This window comes from Bufo bufo, chromosome 7 (genome assembly GCF_905171765.1).
Source record: "Bufo bufo chromosome 7, aBufBuf1.1, whole genome shotgun sequence".
NCBI classification, from domain to species: Eukaryota; Metazoa; Chordata; class Amphibia; order Anura; family Bufonidae; genus Bufo; species Bufo bufo.
The window spans coordinates 33,986,317-34,004,284 of record NC_053395.1 but is presented as its reverse complement, the minus strand read 5'-3'; the positions used below and the strand labels follow the sequence as shown (position 1 = coordinate 34,004,284).

The 17,968-nt window shown below is 43.2% G+C and overlaps 1 protein-coding gene across 3 annotated transcripts in view; it reads right to left on the bottom strand.

The window, feature by feature from the left end:
* MAD1L1 (mitotic arrest deficient 1 like 1) overlaps positions 1-17,968 on the bottom strand; it is a 639,505-nt gene that overhangs the window by 351,099 nt on the left and 270,438 nt on the right. For all 3 annotated transcript variants that reach the window (XM_040439787.1, XM_040439788.1, XM_040439789.1), the window contains one exon: positions 11,742-11,798. In XM_040439787.1, coding sequence (XP_040295721.1) covers positions 11,742-11,798 — 57 coding nt within the window. The remainder of the gene's footprint in view (positions 1-11,741; positions 11,799-17,968) is intronic.

Here is a 17,968-nt window from a genome sequence, read left to right as displayed (position 1 = left end):
TGTGCTGTGATTGTCCATATTGCTTCCTTTGCTGGGTTTATTCATTTTCCATCACATTATACACTTCTTGTCTCCATGGTTATGAACACCCTGCAATCCAGCAGTGGTGGCCGTGCTTGCACAATATAGAAAAAAAAGCAAAGGCATCTCTGGTGACTGGGACCACGAGAGAGATTATAGACCGGCGCTTTTCCCTATAGTGTACAAGGATGGCCACCGCTGGATTGAAGGGTGGTCGTAACCATGGAAACTAGCAGTGTATAATGTGATGGAAACATTAATCCAGCCAGAAAGGGAGGCAATATGGACAATACATTAGTAAGTGCCCGGCATTAATTTTCTCTACATGATGCATGCCATTTGCTGAAGTGAGACAACCCCTTTAAGAGGTTTTTCAGTTGATATTTATCACCTATCCACAGGATGGGTGATAAATGAACTGTTGCTCAGGGTTTGACCGCGGGGACGCCCTTTAATCAGGAGAACGGAGGTCCCTGTGTGAATGGAGCAGTAGTGCACGTGCATCACCACTGCCGAGTACGGTGCTCAGCTATCACCATCAGCACCATAGAAGTGAATGGAGCAGTAGTGCACGGTGCTCAGCTATCACCATCAGCACCATAGAAGTGAATGGAGCAGTAGTGCACGTGCATCACGACTGCTGAGTACGGTGCTCCGCTATCACCATCAGCACCATAGAAGTGAATGGCGCAGTGGCAACACTTGCACACCGCCGATCCATTCAGGTAGGGGACACCCAGTCAGATTTAAAATTTCTGTGGTCCTTGGGCATCAGCATGAAAGTGGGAGTCATTTTCCTTCTCGATTCCGATCTTGGTCTCCATCTGTCTCTGATGTTCGAATTCAGTACCTTTTGAAAGATCCGTAGCTAGGTCTGCTCCATGGGCATCTCTGCCTAGCAATGATAAAAGGCAAAATAATATGGAATCCACTGCAATATGGCGGGTGGTAATCATTGAGTTGTTACGTTTTTTTATTTTATTTTTTAACATCAGACTCCTTTTGACCCTCAAATGGGAATCCTATCCCTCAAAGTAATGAATTGTAGCCATGACCTATCTGCTATGGACAAGGCATGGCACACACCTTCTAAAGCAAGTGTTTGCAGATCCTCTATGGAATCCCATCAATAAACAGATTAGGCTGATTGGAATTTTAGGTAGGTGGGGGGGGGGTAAATAGCCAGTGTTCAATTAAACTTTAAAGGGAACCTGTCACCGGGATTTTGGGTATAGAGCTGAGGACATGGGTTGCTAGATGGCCGCTAGCACATCCGCAATACCCAGTCCCCATAGCTCTGTGTGCTTTTATTGTGTAAAAAAAACTATTTGATACATATGCAAATTAACATAAAAGAGTCATATCTTACTTGTGTGACCAGAGAAGAGTCATATTTTCAAGCTCTGACTCATCTCAGGCTAATTTGCATATGTATCAAATCGGTTTTTATACACAATAAAAGCACACAGAGCTATGGGGACTGGGTATGGCGGATGTGCTAGCGGCCATCTAGCAACCCATGTCCTCAGCTCTATACCCCAAATCCCGGTGACAGGTTCCCTTTAATGAGAGCGGCTCATTTCTGTAATTGAACTTTTAAACAGACAGTTTATTTCTTTTTAATTCGAGGAGAATGCGGTGCCGGATCCCTCGAGTCCAACTAGCATTATAAAATAGCTGTAAGTGTTACGTTTCCCCGTGTACTGCCTTCCACTCCTAATCTAATTGAAGTCACGCTCCGCCGCTTGCGTTCCAGACGTACCCTCGGAGTAACACTTTTGCAGTCGCACTCACCTGAAGGTTCAGGATTTCGCTTCTGTCCTGCAAAACCTTTTGAAGATGCGCATATACATCTATTAGTTGACAACGTCGTTATGTCAAAGCACAAATGCTGCAGGTTTTCCGCCGCCAAGGACAACGCAGCCGGGACTGACGATGACGTAAAATGTGATGATCCTTATAGGACAGCAGTTAAAAAGCTGTGACGTACCGACGGGGCAATCATGTATCGACGTGAGTTAAAAGGGGAATTCTGGTATAACCAAGTTATCCCATATCCACAGGATTAGGGTCCATTCACATGTCCGTATGAGTTTTGCGGCAATGTGTGCTCCGCATTTTGCGGACCGTACATCGCCGGCACTCTCGTAGAAAATGCTTTTTCTTGTCCGCAACTGCGGACAAGAGTAGGACATGTTCTATTTTTTTGCAGAACGGAAGTGCGGATCTGCAAATGTGGGATGCGGGCAGCACATTCCGGCCCCATTGAAAATGAATGGGTCCGCACCTGTTCCGCTAAATTGCGGAACGGATGCGGAACCATTTTGCGGACGTGTGAATGGACCCTAAGGGGGACCAATAAGATTGGTGGTGTTTTAATTGCTGAGACCCGCACAGCTATGACATGACCGGGGGGGGGGGGGGGGGGGGGGAGAAGAAAGCATATCCAACATACACAGTATATACCCACTGGATGCCATAGACAAAACACATGCACCACATAGTCGTCACCATTTATAGTGGGGGGGGGGGGGGGGAGATTATTCTTTATAATAAACACATCAGCTGCTGCAGATCCTCTTTAGGCTACATCCAGTACCAGAAAAGTAGATGAGATTTTAACACATTTCATCTATACACTGTGGAAATTCACCTCGTGTAGACAGACATGTCGCACTGGGCTAAAAATCTGCAGCATGTCCATTTATTTCACGGATTTTAACTCTTTTCCGATGCAGGGGTGAGATTCATGGTAAAATCCACCGTCGAATCTGCGGTGGGTGCGCTGAATATCAGACAATCACTCGTTGAAATAGGAGAAAGAGTTTCTGGCTGGAGTGTTCTGTGACAGACTGCTTCTGCAGGAAGAGATAAGCGGCATCGATGTAACGTCAATCGCTCCTGTGTGATCGTCAGATCATGACCTCAGAAGGCGATTTTACACAGATATCAATGACGCACGCGTACGGATAAGTTTAATATGATTGCACCCCGGTTAAGCACCCCGGCTTCTTCCTACTGCTGATCAGTAGGGGGGGGTCGGACACCCGCTCATCTGATATCGATGGCCTGTCCTGAGGCTAGATTAATGTTTAACTTCTAGAAAAACTCTTAATGCTTATTGTAGCCAAAATCTTTGTAAGAACAATAAAAAAAATGTGTATATCTCTATCTATCTTTTTTATTTTATTATTGCTTTGTCACCATCATTGTTCATATCTTTCTTAACATGATCCACGAAAACACACACCATTATATGTATATATATGTTAAGATAGATATGAACAATGATCAGTAATAGATGTGCACAGCCTCCGGCTCCTGTATGTAAGTGCAGCATTCATCATTTTAATGTGCTGTAACACAGGTTAAGGATGACACATATATATACTCACCTAAAGAATTATTAGGAACACCTGTTCTATTTCTCATTAATGCAATTATCTAGTTAACCAATCACATGGCAGTTGCTTCAATGCATTTAGGGGGGTGGTCCTGGTCAAGACAATCTCCTGAACTCCAAACTGAATGTCAGAATGGGAAAGAAAGGTGATTTAAGCAATTTTGAGCGTGGCATGGTTGTTGGTGCCAGACGGGCCGGTCTGAGTATTTCACAATCTGCTCAGTTACTGGGATTTTCACGCACAACCATTTCTAGGGTTTACAAAGAATGGTGTAAAAAGGGAAAAACATCCAGTATGCGGCAGTCCTGTGGGCGAAAATGCCTTGTGGATGCTAGAGGTCAGAGGAGAATGGGCCGACTGATTCAAGCTGATAGAAGAGCAATGTTGACTGAAATAACCACTCGTTACAACCGAGGTATGCAGCAAAGCATTTGTGAAGCCACAACACGCACAACCTTGAGGCGGATGGGCTACAACAGCAGAAGACCCCACCGGGTACCCCTCATCTCCACTACAAATAGGGAAAAGAGGCTACAATTTGCACGAGCTCACCAAAATTGGACTGTTGAAGACTGGAAAAATGTTGCCTGGTCTGATGAGTCTCGATTTCTGTTGAGACATTCAAATGGTAGAGTCCGAATTTGGCGTAAACAGAATGAGAACATGTATCCATCCTCTGATGGCTACTTCCAGCAGGATAATGCACCATGTCACAAAGCTCGAATCATTTCAAATTGGTTTCTTGAACATGACAATGAGTTCACTGTACTAAAATGGCCCCCACAGTCACCAGATCTCAACCCAATAGAGCATCTTTGGGATGTGGTGGAACGGGAGCTTCGTGCCCTGGATGTGCATCCCTCAAATCTCCATCAACTGCAAGATGCTATCCTATCAATATGGGCCAACATTTCTAAAGAATGCTATCAGCACCTTGTTGAATCAATGCCACGTAGAATTAAAGCAGTTCTGAAGGCAAAAGGGGGTCCAACACCGTATTAGTATGGTGTTCCTAATAATTCTTTAGGTGAGTGTATATATCTATACATACATTTATTTTGTGTTCACAGAAAATGCCATTGGTAATATCGTTTTAATTTAGAAAGCAAAGAAAACAGTTTTTAAAGTTAACTAAATACCATACATATTTCCCTTTAATAAATCAGATTGGTGAGCTACTGGGGTAATTTGGGGCTTAAAGGGGTTTTCCCATCTCAGACAATAGGGTACAACGCTAGGATATGCCTCCATTGTCTGATAGGTACGGGTCCTACCTCTGGAATCTGCACCTACACGAAGAACGGTGCCCTGAAAATGGTGTGCAGCCGCCCTCTATTCATTTCTATGGGGCCGCCGAAAAAGGCCGATGCTATTTCCACCGGATCCATAGAAATGAATGGGAGCAGTGGCCGCACAAGCGTGGTGCGCCCTCATTCACTTCTATGGGGAGAGAGCTTGGCGGTGGCCGGACCTGGGGAAACCCAGGGTCCTCCGGCCACCAACTTCTCCGCTCCGTTCTTGGTGTAGGTGCGGGTCCCAGAGGAGGGATCTGCACCTATCAGACAATGGGGGCATATCCTAGCGATATGCCCCCATTGTTTTAGATGGGAATACACCATTAAAGGGTATCTGTCACCAGTGACCTCCCCCATCCAACTGTTTGCACTGACACGTAGCTGTGGTTCACCTGATAAAAAAGCATTTTTTGATCCAAAGCTTTATTCCCGAATTATGATACTTTTCAATATGTCATTTACGTCATTGGTGCAATGAGGGCGTCATCGTTGCTCTTCTTGCACCCAAGCTTCGCTCACTCCTTTCTCTGGCCAGACCAACCCCCCACCCCTACCTCGGGTGTTCACAGTCATGCTACCTTTAGGGCCCTTGCAGATGAGTGTGTCCGGATGCGTTGCGTCTGCGATCAGGGAAAATCGTGCAAGTACCGGTAGGTACTCAATTGCAGTCAGTTTTGACTGCGATTGCGTTCCGATGTCTTCTTTCTTCTTCTTCTTGCAGGACCTGGCTGCAAAAGGACCTTCGGTGACATCATCACACTCACCGCGTGGAAACCACCTTCCTCTAAATGTTAAGATGCTGTGGTCGCTAACAACTGTATAAACAACCGTGATCAGAGTTCTCTCTGATCCCAGTCACTGCAGTCAGATAACTGCACCCACCGTACATGGAGCGGACTCAGCTCCTGACCCCACTCCATACTTCCATGATGCATTTTATGCCATAAATGCCAAGGGGCAAAGGAATAAAAAATATTGAATACATAATAAAATGTCATTTTTGTTCCGGCCTGGATTTTCAAAGACCTTGCTTATATGTATCCAAACACAGACCAATATCAACCTCCGAATTCCCTCCAAGTTACTACATCTCCATTTATAAAGCAGATTGCAGGCTCTAGAGGAAATCCTTTAGAAACCGATCATGTGGGCTGTAATATCTTGCAAATTGGAGATGAATGTGTCTTCATCCCTTCGCTAAGTGAATCCTCGGGGTGACTCTCCAACATTCAGTCACACCACAGGCATATCAATTACAGAACAAACGAATCAAAAACAAATAAGCAAAAGGTCACCCGGCAAAAAAAAAAAACTCAAAAAGTGATAATTATAATTCTGTCATAATTGCTGCTGTCATTTCGCGGAGATCTGGAAATGTATCCTTTTTCCCTTAATTCCTCTGAGGAGTCGAGACATTGGCTGATGTTGTGTAGCCGCTATCAGAAACTCATTCTTACAACCACTCCTGGCCGCGTCTAATTAGGGTGAAGTATGTTAATGATAGAGCCGCGCGGCCTGCAGACGCTTAGAGTTGCCATATTAATTGTGTTTGGGGAAAGAAGCATGAGTTGCGCTTATCCAAGGTAATTAGTGATGGATTTGTTAATTAATACCAGAAAGTCAAACTGCCTTTGTCTTGTCTCGCGCAATTAGCTAAAGAAGTTGGAACTTTTTTTCTCCCCATATTACAGTAAACAGACTAGATAGAATGCAATCGGTCGAGAACGACAACGCTCATTAAAAGGATTTTCCAATGTTATTATTATTTTATTTTTTACTGACTACCTATCCTCAGGATAGGTCATTAGTATCGGATCGTTGGCGGGCCGACACCCGGCACCCCTGCCTCTCAGTTGCTTGAGGACGCGGTGGAGGAGCTCCTGTGAGTGCCACAGCTTATTTGCAGGTTACCCTAGGCCAGTGATGTCACGTTCATCAGTCACGTGGCCCAGGTGCAGTACCAGCTGCGATATCAAGTCCAGCCACTATGCAATGCACGGCGCAATGCTTGGTAAGGCGCGAAGAGGCTACCTCTCTCACTAGCTGATCGGCGGGGGTCTCGTCTGTGACATGCTGAATGCTGCTGCACAGAGAAGGGCACATTATGGGCATTTAACTGGTTTAGAAAACCGTAATTAATTTCTTCCAGAAACAGTGACAAATTAGTCCACAGGTTGTTTGTGATACTGCAGTTCAATCTCAGTCACCTCAACGCAGCTAATCTACAATACCAGGCACAACCCATGGACAGGGGGTGGCATGCCTCTGGAAGAATTTAGCCATGTTTTTATAATCCTGTACAACCACTTTTAAAGTGGTGTTCAGGGATTTTTTTTTTTTTATTGATGACCTAACCTTTGGATAGGCCATCAGTATCTGCTCAGTGGGGGGACCTTTCCCGATCAGCTGTTTCTGAAGGAACTGGCGCTCGCAGCAGCGCTGCAGCCTTCTTGCAGCTTTGCCTAGGCCATGTGATGGCACGTTCATTGGTCGCGTGGCCTAGGCGCAGCTAAGCCCTATTGAAATAAATGGGACTGAGTTGCGATGCCAAACATATGGGCTATACAGTGTACGGCGAGGGCGCTGCGCTACTGTGAGCGCCAATTTCTTCCCAAACAGCTGATCGGCGGGGTCTTGGATGTCAGACATCCACCAATCAGATACTGATGACCCATCCAAAAAAATCTCGGAAAACTCCTTTAAGCTTTTACATCCTTGAGATATCATTTTCTCAAGCTATATAGATGGGATCTTGAAATGTACATGCAGATTACCAACATGACCTATAACTCAGTACAGCCCCTTTAAGCCACACAAGGGCCTAATTGGATGACTTTCCATATCTTGAAGGTCTATAATGCTCAGCAAATATTTTGGCCTAGCAACCGAAGAAAATAAAGTAGCTTTGCCATGGTTCAGATGTGAGGTACGTCTATGTCTACTCTTCCCCCACCGCTGACCATGTACATGGACAGCCGGAAGGCTTACCCTCACCCACCTGGTAACTCATTCACAGCAGTTAGCTAAAGTAAAGATCTAATAGCAAAAATGAAAAAAAAAAAATATATATATATATATATATTTCAGCTTCAGTTTATGACACAAAAACATTAAATTTGAATTCCATGACAAATATTTTCCAACAAACTTGGTGAAATTACAGGAAAACATTGTTTGTGAAAAGGTACAGAAGCCTGCGTGATGCCCATGGAGGTGGGAGAGAACAGAAATTGGTCTAAATTAAAAGATTTTCTGCCAATTTAGCAGGTGAGAGCACTTCATTTGTGTGTGTGTATGAAGCGTGAGCCTGGGCGTTCAGCATTCACTTTGGGCGCATTGTGCCTACGATATAAGAGGGGACAATTAGTTTTCATCGGAATGTAAATGGCACTATTTGGCGGCACTTACACGGAACAAAAACAAGAGAATACAAACGTAAAAACCTTAGCCTACCTGCAGGCGGGGAGGGCAGGTCTTGCAGAAATTCAGCACAAAGTTCCATGCGATTTCTGTGCACCAAAAACTGAACGTGTTACTTGCGGGTTTTGGTGCGGATCTGATGCAGTTTTGCTGCGGATCTCGCCCTTGCATTGAAAAGGGTGAAATATGCGCAAAAAAAATGTATATATGGCAGATTTCAAAATCCGCATGAGAAAGCAAATTGTATGTGATAGTTGTGAAATCTCATACACTTTGCTGGTCCTGTACGATGCCGCGGTTTTTCCGCAAGAGAATCCGCAACGTGTGCAGGTATACTTCTTGTCCAATTTCTGCAACGTTTTTGGTTCCACGGGCAACTAGCAGAGACATCCGGGTGTATTTTTATTTTTACATGTCTGTAATGCAATCATTTTTACTTTTGTATAAGGATACAAGAAAAATCAGCACTTAAAAAATTCTTAAAGGTGCCATCTGGCTGCACAAAAATAAGCATCTTGTCTCGTTCCCCTGCCTCAGATTACTGTACAACTCTACTACCAGCATGCAGAAAGCACCATGCAGAAACTGTATGCTGAATTATTTTGGCTCTGACGGTTGCAGAATTATGAATACAGCTCTGGACTGTAACGGTGGGTTGTATCTAAAATTGCAGCTCAGCTATTACAGACACGGAGCTGAGCTCTAATCTAGATGCAGCCAAATGGCAAGAGTAACGGTGGCCCAGATTTACTATTGGGCTATGTTCAACATGGGCAAAATCAGCCACCGATTCCGCAGCAGAAAACGGATGTTTTCCTCTGTGTCGTCCACATTCACTGAAGGGTATCTGAAGTGTATTTCATGGTGTTTCTGCACTGATTTTTCTGCTGTGGATCCAAGTCTTACTTAGACAGGCCAAACATCTAGACAGAGGAACTTTAAATGCACTGGAATTATTCAATCGGTTCAGGTTGTATGAGAAATCTCGCACATCTATAGACTATGGGACTAAAAGTTTAAGCCAACTTTTAGTTGCCGTAATTATAGATTGTTATGACGCATTTCGGTGCAAACATTTGAGCTTTACGGGGAAAAAAGGCTTAAACACTAGATTTGACTTATTTCACCAAAATATGACAACATTCTAAACAAAGTCAAGGAGCAGAGTCAGAAATGATGTCTTGTAAAGGGAAGGGAATTGATGGGATTGATGGGGATCTAATGGTTAGACTCTGGCTGATAACACACTTATGGAGGATATGTTATCAGTGGTAAAACCTCTTTTAGAAGAACATTAGGATGGCCCAGTACAGGGGTGTTAACAAAAACCAACCGTTTTAGCTTCAGGATATCATAGATGGTTGCAGGGAATGACATTGTTGTGCAGAGTGCTACTATTGAAATCAATGGGAGTGTACCGTGCAGCGGACCCTTGTGTGGTGGTCTTTACTATTTCAAAAGGTACACATTTGCTTTCTAGTAAGTAAGCAGATTGAGAGGAGAGCGAAAAAGGGAGGTGGAGAAAGAGAGGAAAGATGGAGAAGCAAAAAGTGAGGAAGAGCACAATGGAGAGAGGGGGGAGAGGAGAGAGGGAAGCGAAAGAAGGGAGGGAGAGAAGGGAGAGAAATGAGGGAGAGCAAGGAGACAGGAGAGGAAAGAAGAAAGAGGGAGAAAGAGGAAGACGGTGGAAAAAAAGATAGGCAAGGCTAAGAGATCCAGCCGGCTGTTTTGACACAGAGCAGACTGCTAGATCCTCTACTTCACCGCCAGATCCCCATTGACTGCCATTAGGTCTGGTGGTGATCCAGTCAATCACGGGCGAGATAGATACATAGGCAGGTAGACAGAAACAATATAGCTCTATACTACTATGGAACTGGTTATTTTACATTTGATTTCACATACGTGTCCCAATATCACATATAAACCTGGAGGAGAGAAGACGTGTTGCACAAGTCATTATGTTGACACTGACAAAAGACAGACCATTTCCCCATCTGAAAGGCTTAATGTATATACCATGTAGATTAGGTTATAAGACAGATGCCATTTTTTTTTCCCCTAACAAATTAAAGTTGTATTTCAGGAAAATGAATGCTTGCTTCTCCCTCTGGGACACAGGGGCCATTAGCAAAGACTGAGATCCCGGAGGATCCCCACAAACCTAAAGCTAAATGAGAGACAATGAAAACATGACAGATTGTGCAATCCATGCGCTTCTGCATCTCAATCTCTTCCTCCGCACAGCTAAAAAGCCCCGGGGCAGCGCTTGATCAAACCTCAGTGAATTACACTAACAGGGACTCGTTCTTTCACAAAAATAGGAGAAATATGAGATCGATTGGCTAAAGTTATATTTAGAACGGAGAGATTTTTACATGTCGGTAATTTATCCTAATTACAACCACGGGGAATCACCGCTTGAAACTAAAAATGGTAGAGCACAAGGTATAGAAAACAGATAGAGAAATCTCATTAAGGCCTCATGCACACGAGTTTTGCGGCTTGGATGCGGACCCATACACTTCAATGGGGCGGCAAAAGATGCGGACAGCACTCCGCGTGCTGTCCGCATCCGTTGCTCCGTTCCATGGTCCGCCAAAAAAATATAACTTTGTCCTATTCTTGTCCATTTTGCGGAAAAGAATAGGCAGTTATATTAATGGCTGTCCGTGCTGTTCCGCAAATTGCGGAACGCACATGGACGCCATCCTTGTCTTGCGAATCCGCGGACCGGAAAACACACAACGTTCGTGTGCATGTAGCCTAATGCTTACAAGTTCAGGGGAGAAAATGAGACCCTAGTTGCTACTGAATTCTTTGGGGTAGACAACACAATTTTTCAGTATTCGTGAGAAAAAGAAGGAAAGGAAAAAAGGAACACCACAAAGAGCAATTTCACCTAAAAAACAAAAACATAATAATAGTTGGCCGGTGTGAAGGAAGAAGAGCAGCAACACAGGGCATTGCTGCCTAGCATATGGCTCTCATGATGAAGCTAGAGGTCAGAACCCTATGGGAACATTCACACAGGATGGAAATGCTGAGGAGTTTCCCCTCCGAATTTGATGAGTCTCATCCACATACTAAGGAAATTCTTCACATAAAAGTTGACCTACATGTCAACTTCTGCTGTGGTTTTTCAATATGCCAGGGATGGCCAACCTGCTGCTCTCCAGCTGTTGCAAAACTACAACTCCCAGCATGCCCAGACTGTCTACAACAGGGCATGGTGGGAATTGTAGTTTTACAACAGCTGGAGAGCAGCAGGTTGGCCGGCCTTGCACTATGCCTTAAACCCCTTTCAATAGAGCAGTGTGAAATGTGATGTGGACATACCTTACCAACTGGACCGAAAACCACAATTTTTAAAACCACTGATCGTTTGTTAGTGGTTTCAAAAATGGTGGTATGTAAAGAGATCATGAAAAGGGTTGTCCCATTATAAAGTCGTGGGATGGAATGGGACTACTATAGGCATCAGTGGGAATGATGTACATACATATCTACCAGACTTCAGAAGATACATCACTAATCATTTCTTTAGATTGGTGGACAGATAATGAAATTCTGTGGCTTAAGGTCAATGGTTATCACTTACCAGTTCTGCCCTTTGCTTTTGCAAACCAGTTTCTTCCAGAGACTGAGACAACTGAACCTAGAATATAAATAGAAAAAGGATATAAGAAGAGCATCACTGGTCTACAGATATCAAACATTAGCCCTGAAGACCATGTCCAACATAAAGGGGTTTTCCTATTAAGACAACCCATTTCCAGAGGTGTGGTTAAAGCATATGGCATCACAGAACCTCCCTCTAATAGCCAGAGTGAAAGGTCTCTAACAAAGACTCTGGTCGACAGGGTCCATCTATGTATTTAATGGTTGACCATCTGGTTTAACAGCTACAAATGCATCACTGGTGATAGTCTAGCCAAATCTTCAGCCTTCAGGTCAACTGCATTCTAAAAAAAACTAACAAAAAAATAAATAAATTGGCGTCTTCTTAACTTCATAAAATAGCCATCCCAATATTTAATCAACAGGATAGGGGACAAGCGTCTTATCGGATGGGGTCTGATTACTTCGACCTCAAACCTACCAGGAGAATGGGGGTCCTGTGTTCCACCCCTACAAATTAAGCGGTGGTCTCTGGCAGTTACACAGAGATGAACAGAGTGCAGTACAAATGCTTGACCGCCGCCCCCTTCATATGGATGGGGGAGAACAGGACCCTTGTTTCTCTGATTGGTGGAGGTCCCAATGGCTGGACCCCCATTCCTAATGAAGATGAGATGAAATCTTGGAATTATTCCTTCAAGGACCATGATATTTGGGTAGTTACAACTTACACTCCATTATGGGGCAGGACAGGTCAATACCAAAAGATAAAAATAGATAAATAAGTAAAATTTAAAAAAAAAGTTCAACTGTTGAGAAACAATCAAATACATTGAACTGTGGAGAAAATAACATCCTTGCCCCTCCATCCATTCTATCTCATCACTGAACCAAAAATGTCCCTTCGAAAAGCCTAATAGAAGACACAATCATTGACCTCTACAGTAAAAATATTTTTTAATGGACACAATGAATATCTGGCTCTTCTTTCTCTAGAACATATCAAAGAAAAATACATAAAATAACAAAAAAGGCAACAAGAAAAACTAACTTGCATTCATTGTGCAAACTTAAAACAAAACAGCTGATATCAGAAAAATCACTCGACAGTCATCTTTAGGTATTCAGACTTTATATTCTGCTTAATTGAGGCTTTATATTACAGATAGTAAGCCTTGCATATAAATAAGAGCCTTTGCAAATGAATTTTCATTATCGTGCATTTAAACAGACAATTTATCTTTTAAGCAGGACTGCTAATGCGTGAGGATTTCAGTCTAATGAGGATTTTGAACTACACATAAAAGAAGAGGCTTCTATCGATACGGAAAGAAACACAACAGTTTTGGGACAATTACCAACTCTCTGAAATAGTCACAAATGCTCTGAGTTTGCTTCATTTGAACGCTAATTTCTGGCAGTAGACAATAGAGGCTAATAAAGCGTTATCATCAGTTTCAGATAAGGATATTTCCATTCCGCATTCCCAGTTTATCAAAACCTCCCCTATAGTAATCTCCAGTACAGCAGAGAAGAGCAGCGGCCGCATAATAATACATGGAATTATTTCGAAGAGCAGGGGAAGCACAGTCAAATTACGGCAATCACTGGGCGGTCTTTAAAATAAAAAGTGATAAGTGAAAACAAAAATAACTACAAGAATGATAAGTCAAAAATATATAAGTAGACCGGAGCATTCACACAACAAAACCGATCTATTGTATGCATGTACTGGGTTTCCACCGGTAGCCATAGAGCCAGTTCAATTTGCTTTCTTATCCAATGTGGTGATAGGAATTGGAGAAACCTAATATTCAAGGGAAAAGAGAAGAGGAACAAACCAAATTGGGTCCACCAATTTCCACCAACTCCAACACAGCTGTTTGAGGGACCTCAACAGCTTTGCTAATATTATCATTAGTACTGAATTTCCCAGTGGACCTATTGCATTGTAAGATGCCCATGAACCTCCAAGGGCACAATGCAACTTTTTATCCTTTGATGAAGTCCAAAATAGGTCAAAATCCAAGATAAATGACCTGAGTCGGGCCTTGTTATCAATTTGGTCATTACCTGCATCCTATTTGGTTAGGTCAGGAGGTCCGATATTATAGGTAACCTCTTGAGAATCAATGAGGCTGTGAAGTCACCCATGGAGTTCAAGACGATGCATTTATAAGATAGGTATGAAAATGTATGATTTGAATTGTGCTTTAAGTGGCAGACGGATCTGGATAAACTCAAGACCTATGAAGAACAGATTTAATGCATGGAAAGGCAGATCCTTAAACCATACGTGGACACACAGCAACGATATAAAGAACGCCATACAATAAAACTAAAACACTGAGGCCTTAAAATTCACATTTCCTACCCGTCTGAGATGTAAAGAAATCACTGTGATATTCAATAGCCCAGTGAAAGAAGTCAGCACAGAAGCCATCATAAAACATTTAGTGCATCGTAAATCTGAAGCACAGGTCTCATTTGTGATTGGGATTCTTAATGGCATGTCACGATTCTGTTCATGTCTTCTCCAAACATGGGCTGGCAGGATTGTTTTGAAGCCAGCCATGGTAAAGCAGATGCAAATGTGCAATTAGTAAGCAATTAAGGCCCAGCAAGGTCTGTTCTACTGGACTATTGATGAACATTGAGGACAAGCTTTCCAGGACACAATTTGCCTTGTCACATTAGATCATTAATGTTCAACGACATTAACGTGTTAATAGAGCTGCCCGAATATAGATAATCAATTATGATCGGCCTGGAAAGGCAACCAGTAGATATGTAAGACGTGACGGCTTTATTAAAATGGTAAATTATAAAGAAGGAGAAAAAACATCTGCGCCTTGGAAAGCAAAAATAAAAGGCATAAAAAAAACATTTGTAATGCGCTTTTTTTTTTTTTCACCCGAGAGACTCTAAGAGCTTGGAGACCTTTGTGGTATGGTAGTACAGCAAGTGACGCTCATTCTCTAACATCCACTAGCAAAAGTTTTCAATAGGAAGTCAATTAACCTATTAGTAAATATTTGTAGCATGGAGGGAAACCAGTGTACCCGGAGGAACCCCACCCAAAGACGAGAAGAACATACAAACTTCATATAAGATGATGCCCTAGGTCAGGTTTGAATCTAGGACCGCAGTGCTGCATTGCTAAGTTTTTTTTTTGTTTTTTTTCTTAGGATAAAAAATATTTTAGGTTAAATCTACTCTAATTGTATGAAAAAAACAACCTCACTATGGTGGTTGGGGTTGTAGAGTAGGATACTTCCAGAGGTTTCCTGTAGCAAAACATCTAAAAGTTGAAGTTTGGAAGAATGAATTAAAGGGGTTGTATATCAACGAAGCGGTAAAATCAGATTCACCCACCTTGTCTAAATACCTTATTGAGGTATATGAACATCATAGATGGGAGAGGTTCATTGGAGCTTTCCTCCATGTGCCAAATCAGAAGGCCTTTCTATAAGAGGAGCTCCTGCATCAATGGACCGAGGAGGTCCTGAATGCCTTTTTTTGAAAAGCAGGGGCAGAATATCCCAAAAAGTGTAGATTGTGAAAAATTTGTAAGCTTTAAAACTGGCATACAGAATTAATACATTTCTTCCATAGCTCTCCGAAATGGGCGAGAGCGCGGGTAACGGCAGCATGAAACGGATATCTGATGGTGCACCTTTAAAGGGGTTTTCTGGGATTTTAATACAGATGGCCCACTCTCAGGATAGCCCATCAATATCTGATCGATGGTTGTCTGACACCCTGTGCTCCTGACGATAAGCCATTTCTGAACTCTGATGCCATCCGTTGTGTAGTGGACAGAGACGGTCACTGCAGCACTGCTCCCACTGAAATGATTGGAACCAGTGCCGTAGACACCATCATCTCTGTCCACTACACAATGGATGGAGCTGTGTGTACTTCCAGTGCTACTCTAATACAGCTGATCAGCAAGGGTGAGGGGTGGTGGATTCCCACCGATCACATATCAATATTAAAATCTCGGAAAAAGCTTTTAAGGCTACTTTCACACCTGCGTTTGGTGCGGATCCGTCTGGTATCTGCACAGACGGATCCGCACCTATAATGCAAACGCTTAGATCCGTTCAGAACGGATCCGTTTGCATTACCATGAACAAAAAAAAATACTAATAATTATTTTTTTTTTTGTTCATGATAATGCAAACGGATCCGTTTTGACTTTACATTGAAAGTCAATGGGGGACGGAACCGTTTGAAAATTGAGCCATACTGTGTCAACTTCAAACGGATCCGTCCCCATTGACTTACATTGTAAGTCTGGACGGATCCGTTTGCCTCCGCACAGCCAGGCGGACACCCGAACGCTGCAAGCTGCGTTCGGGTGTCCGCCTGCTGAGCGGAGGACAAACGGTGCCAGACTGATGCATTCTGAGCGGATCCGCATCCACTCAGAATGCATTAGGGCAGTACGGATGCGTTCGGGGCCGCTTGTGAGAGCCTTCAAACGGAGCTCACAAGCGGAGCCCCGAACGCTAGTGTGAAAGTAGCCTAAGGCATGTGCAGTATCCCGGATACGGGGCACTACAAATTAACACCTTGTCATTTTTTCCTATGGCTAGCTTTCCATGTTTCTATTTAATATATGTCCTCCTTATTAAGTATTGTATATATGCAATTGTTAACTTCAATTGCATTTGATGCTATGTGCCTGGTTTCCAGCAGGTGGCGTAGGTCTGGCAGCGTCCTATAGACCAGAATAAAACTAACCATTCCATTCTTTTCCCTCCTTTGGGCATTAGTGGACTGTCCTGCTTCCGACCAAAGGAAGGGTTTTTCAGGAAGCTTTCTGTTAGTTGAAGTAGAAGTCCTAAAGGACAAGACAAGGAGCAGCGAGGGAATGCATTTCCCCCGCTCTCCTGCTGCAGGAGCCTGGAAAGCAGCTACTAGAGCACCCCAGCTCCTTGCTTTTGAGTGAACTATAGAGTTTATTTGGTTACCCAGTCTGTCTACTTCAACTCAGTTATTGCAGCGAACCATCGACGGCCTGAGGTAAGACCACCACGACACAAGGACACTACACAGCGTCATATTTTACCATTCGCAGATCTAAACACGAATATAATGGGGCTCTCCGGGGAGGATGTTGCACATATTGTTGGAAATAAGTGGAATAACATAATCCATTCATTTAAAAAAATAAAATAAAATTATCTGCCATGCATATCGAACCAGTTTTATAGGACAACTAGCGACTACACGTATGTGGATACCAGGTGACGTTTCGTTAAACTCTTCATTTCAATGAGTTCTCTTTTCTTTTTTTTTTTTTTTAAAGAAAAAAAACGTGAAAAGACTATGGGCTTTAAACAGAATATATAATTGAAATTGAGGATTAAAGAACCTATTTTCATGTATTATAGATGACTGTCGTTACGCTCAGGGACACATCTTAAATTCTGATCTGGCAAAGATGGAGCTGTCAACATGAGACTGAATTGGCAATTAGTGATTATCATTATGGGCTTGAAATTATTAAACCTCCGTGACCTGCGACTTTACAAACTGATCGGCAATTAGTGGCTCACCTGGAGGCGCGGAGGAACGTCTATTTGGCTATGTCATAGCCTTAAGTGCAGAGTGAGGAGGCCACAACTGAGACGTATTGTAAACATTTGTCCTCTTACCGCCGGCGCCGTCAACGCTGCTCATAGAAGGCGCGGGATAGGAGTTTAAAATTAATGTCTGCAGCCCAGACTCCATTAGAAAGGAAGCTCACACTTCCAGAAGCTCATAGAGATGCAATGCCAAGATGGATGCTCAGCTGAGCCAAGAAAACCATTATAGCGGGGTCCAAAGATATAGATTTAAAGGGCATCTGTCAGCAGTTTTGTACCTATGAAATTGGCTGACCTGTTACATGTGCACTTGGCAGCTGAAGGCATCTGTGTTGGTCCCATGTTCATATCTGCCCGCATTGCTGAGAAAAATGTATTTTAATATATGCAAATGAGCCTCTAGTAACAACGGGGGCGTTGCCGTTACACCTAGAGGCTCTGCTCTCTCTGTAACTGCCGCCCCCTCTACACTTGGATCGACAGGCCCAGACAGTGTAAAAGTCATCACGTGTGGCCCTGTCAAGGTGTAGAGTGTATGTCAGTCGCAGAGAGAGCGGAGCTTCTAGGTTTAATGGCAATGACCCCGCTGCTTTATCATTGCCTAGTTCTG